Genomic DNA, 4,619 nt, shown 5'->3' with positions numbered 1-4,619 from the left:
ACCATTTCACACCACTCTTCTGGTTCCTGCTGTCTCTCAACATACAGTGTTACTGATCTCACCTATAAAGGTCTGGGAGGTTCTCAGTGTAGTGACCATGGGTACAAAGGACATACTCTGCTTCTGGCTCTTATTCTTGATACTAGTGAGTTTTACTTTCTGCCTCTGAAATTGGCCCCTTTAAGCCTTGTTGTTGTTAAGTGCTGTTCAGTTTGTTCCAATTCATAACAACCCTGTATAGGGTTTCAAAGGCTTTAAATCTTCACGGTAGCAGAAAGCCTTATATTTCTCTCATGGATCAGTAGAAAAGCTCAAACGGCAGACTGTGCAGTTTGCAATTCAGTGTTTTTCATATGGAGCCTAAGCCCAGAGGGATCCACCTAGAGGTTTCACTGCATCTGAAAGAACCTTATTTGCATAGTTTGAGCAAACCATATAGTGGGAGTCACAAACCATATAAAATAATTCACTGTATGCAATACTCTGATGACCAATACCTGCAAGGTACATGCCCATCTCAGAGTAAGCTGCATTTGAGAGCCAGATGATCAGTATCAAATGACAGGTTGCATACAGCTTGCCCAGAAAATGTCAATCAACCTGGACAAAAGCATCAAATCCTGTGGGGTAGAAAACTAGGACAAAGGTAATTGGGGCTTAGGAGGAAATCTCGCAAGCTATTTTTCTTTCTTTCTTTTTTTTTTTTCAAGTATCACTTACAATTTAATTAAGTACAAAATACACACAATTATTCAAATTAATGTTTTAGGGGTCATTGAATAGCTTAAGTAAAAACAGGTAATATATTTCAGTTCCAGAAGGTGAAAGTGCATAAGTTTACTTTTGTGCTTATGTTACAACAGGAATTCGGAGTAAATGAGGCACATTATATAATGAGTAAAATTTCAACCTTTGTTTCCTTCTTCTTATAATACAGATGCTGACAGAAAAGATGGATTAGATGCAGTCTACTTTTTCCTCACTTGGCTGATGTTTTAGAGAATTAAAAACCATGAAACTAAATTGAGTGAATGTTGGAAGTTTATTGCAAGCAGCACCATAACTTCCAGTCACATTGGCACATATAACAGCCCCAAAGAAATTTGGAAAACGCTTCTGAATTCTTAAAATAACTTTTTGGCAAGCTATGGTTGGATCTTCTCCACTTCTCATATATTCAACGGCTTGGTAGCTTGGTAGGAAGTGCATCAATATATCACCATCCCCAGTGGCTGCAGCTGCTCCTGCGGTATCATCAGCATAAGCTCCAGATCCAGGTATTGGCGAATCTCCTATACGGCCAGGTATTTCGAATTTTATACCATTTGTAGATGTGCCAGCAGCAGTGTGTCCTGTTTTATGGATTACAACCATGCCAATAGTATCATGACCGTAATTATCTCCTTTTTCTTGATAGGTAGGGTCATCTTGTTTTAAGATGCTGTGTGTTTTGGGTTTGTAGGGTCTACAGTATTTTGAAGAATCTGGTATAACGTCCCTCAAATAATTTGGCTGGCAATTTCGAGCAAGGCAAGCTGAATGAAGAGCTTGAGAAGTATTGGTAGATAAATCTTCATTGATAAATCCCATGCTTTCTGCAAATTTAGTGGCTGACTCTCCTACTAAAAGTGTGTGTGTTGTGTATTCCAGTACTTTTTGAGCCACACCAATAGCGTTTTTAATTCGTCTAAGAGCTCCAACTGCTCCTACATCCATAGTAGTGCCATCCATGATCATGGCATCCAATGTGGTTTCTCCAAATTCATCAGGACTTCCTCCAAATCCTACAGTGCCATCACACTGCTCCTTCTCACACACAGCACAGCCACTCTCAACTGCATCCAGGCTAGAACCTCCAGATGCTAATGTCCTCCAGGTGGATATGGTCCAACTCCCCGGCTTCCCGAACTCCAGATCCCCAGCCGCAAGCTATTTTTCCAAAGAAACAAGGCAAATGGCCACATAAAGGAATTAATTTCACCAATAGTCCACCCTCTGTCCATTGTACCGTGAGATCTTTTCACACATCTAACATCTGGAGGAATACTTGCCCTTCCTTACAAACTCCTTGCAGGCTGAGATCATTCAGGCACCCGTCGCTCAACTTTGCTGCAGGTGTACACCTCATCTGGTCAAGCCCTCCAAAAATCAGCTTGACTTTACCCTTCCTGACTTCTGATAAATTCAACTTAGAGAATATCACAACTGATCCAGTAAGCATCAGGAAATTGAACAGAGAAAAGATTGAAGTTGTCAAGAATTTCATTTCACTTAGATCCACAATCAATAGAAGTTGTTGTTGTTGTTAGGTGCCATTGAGTCAGGACAGACTCATAGCAACCCTATGTACAACAAAACTAAACACCGCCCGGTCCAAAGCCAACCTCACAATCATTGCTACACCTGAGCCCACTGTTGCTGCCACTGTGCCAATCCATCTTGTTGGAGGTCGTCCTCTTTTTATCAGACTCTGCACATTACCAAACAGATATCCTTCTCCAGTGACTGGTCATTACTGATGATATGTCTGATGTAAGAGAGACTCAGTCTGGCCATCCTGGCTTCCAAGGAGCATTCTGTCTGTACTTCCTCTAACACAGATCTGTTTGTTCTTTTTGCAGTCCATGGTACTTTCAATATGCTCCTCCAAAGCCATAAGTGAAATGCATCAACTCTTCTACTGTCTTCCTTATTCAGTGTCCAGCTTTCACATGCATATGAGGTTATTGAAAATACCATGGCTTGGGTCAGGCGCACCTCAGTTCTCAAACTGACATCTTTGCTCTTCAACACTTTAAAAACGTCTTGTGCAGCAGATTTGCCTAATGCAATATGTCATGTGACTTCTTGTCTGCTGCTTCCATGAGTATTAATGGTTGATCTGAGCAAAATGAAGTCTTTGACAACTTCAATCTTTTCTCCATTTATATGGATGTTGTTTATTGGTCTAGTGGTGAGGATTTTTGTTTTCGTTACAATGAGATGCAACACATACCGAAGACTGTGGTCTTTGATCTTCATTAGTAAGTATTTTAAGTCCTCTTCACTTTCAGCAAGCAAGGTTGTATCATCTGCATATCACGACTTGTTAATGAGTCTTCCTCCAATCCTGATGCCATGTTTTTCTTCAAATAATTCATCTTCTAGAATAATTTGTTCAGCATAGAGATTGAATAAGTATGGTGAAAGAATACAAACCTTGCTCATACCTTTCCCAATTTTAAACCACTTGATGTTCCTTTATTCTGTTGGAGCAACTGCCTCTTGGTCTATGTACAGGTTCCTCATGAGCACAATGAAATGTTCTGGAATACTCATTCTTCACAATGTTGTCCATAGCTTGTCATGATCCACACAACTGAAAGCGTTTGCATAGTCAATAAAGCACAGGTAAACATTTTCCTGATATTCTCTGCTTTCAGCCAAGATCCATCTGACAACAATTCCACGTCCTCTTCTAAATCCGGCTTGAGTCTCTGGAAGTTCTCTGTCAATGTATGGTTGGAGCTATTTTTGGATTATCTTTAGTAAATCTTTACTTACATGAGGTATCAATGATATTGTCTGATGATATCTGCATTCCATTGGGTTACCTCTCTTTGGAATGGGCACAAATACGGATCTCTTCCAGTCAATGGGCCAGGTCTTGCAAATTTCTTGGCATAGATGAGCAGCATAGATCAGATTGTTGAACGATTTCAATTTGTATTCCATCTACTCCCGGTGCCTTGTTCTTTAGCAATGCCTTCAATGCACCTTGGATTTCTTCCTTCAGTATCATTGGCTCTTGATCCTATGTTACCTCTTGCAATGAGTGAACATCAACCATTCTTTTTGTTATTCTGTTTATTCCTTCCATCTTCTTTTGATGCTTTCTGCATCATTCAATAATTTGCCAATAGAATCCTTCGATACTGCAAGTTGAGGCTTGAATTGCTTCTTCAGTTCTCTCAGTTTGAGAAATGCTGAGAATGGTCTTCCCTTTGGATGTTCTACTCCAGGTCCAGGTCTCTGCATATTTCTCTTGTCAAGCTGACCTTTGAAACTTTCTGCTTAGCTCTTGTACCGCCTCACTTCTTCCATTTGCTTTAGCATCTCTATACTAGAGATCAAGTTTCAGAGTGTCTTCTGAAATCCATTTTGGTCTTGTCATTCTTTCTAATCTTCTTAATGTCCTTTTGCTTTCTTCCTGTATGATATTCTTGTTTTATTTTATTTTACTTGTTTTTTTTAAAAGGTTTTATTGTGAGTTGGGTGATAGTTTACATGGGAAAACAATGGTTTTGCACTCAGCCTATCATATTTTGTTTCATTGCAGGGATCACAATCCTCTCCATGCATCATCATTTAACAGTATTTGCTTCTATTCCCTCTGAGTTTTTACTATTATTATTAATATTTTATGTACACCAAAACACCCCAGAATATATAATCATTTAAACAACCAAAGAGTACATTCTGTGCTGGCGGCCGCAGCATACGTAATCATAACTGAGAAGTTGAGGCACAAGGATAACATGGACGAAAATCCAGTCTTTGAGCCCTCCTCAGGCTTACGGGCCATGGACCCCGAGGGCCAGGGAAGTAACTCCCTGAAGTCCCGGGTTCATAGGCTTTGG

General features: G+C 40.0%; 1 protein-coding gene across 1 annotated transcript; it reads right to left on the bottom strand.

Moving 5' to 3' along the window:
• Positions 1 to 957: 957 nt before the first annotated feature.
• On the bottom strand, positions 958 to 1,869 carry LOC102834020 (N(4)-(beta-N-acetylglucosaminyl)-L-asparaginase-like). Its single transcript, XM_006876523.1, has one exon. The coding sequence runs from the start codon at positions 1,735 to 1,737 to the stop codon at positions 958 to 960; it is 780 nt and encodes a 259-aa protein (XP_006876585.1). The 5' UTR covers positions 1,738 to 1,869.
• Between the last annotated feature and the right edge of the window lie 2,750 nt (positions 1,870 to 4,619).

Source organism: Chrysochloris asiatica, unplaced genomic scaffold, assembly GCF_000296735.1.
Source record: "Chrysochloris asiatica unplaced genomic scaffold, ChrAsi1.0 scaffold00389, whole genome shotgun sequence".
In the NCBI taxonomy this organism is placed as follows: Eukaryota; Metazoa; Chordata; class Mammalia; order Afrosoricida; family Chrysochloridae; genus Chrysochloris; species Chrysochloris asiatica.
Note: the sequence above shows the minus strand (reverse complement) of the source record. Positions and strands in the feature narration are given on the sequence as shown.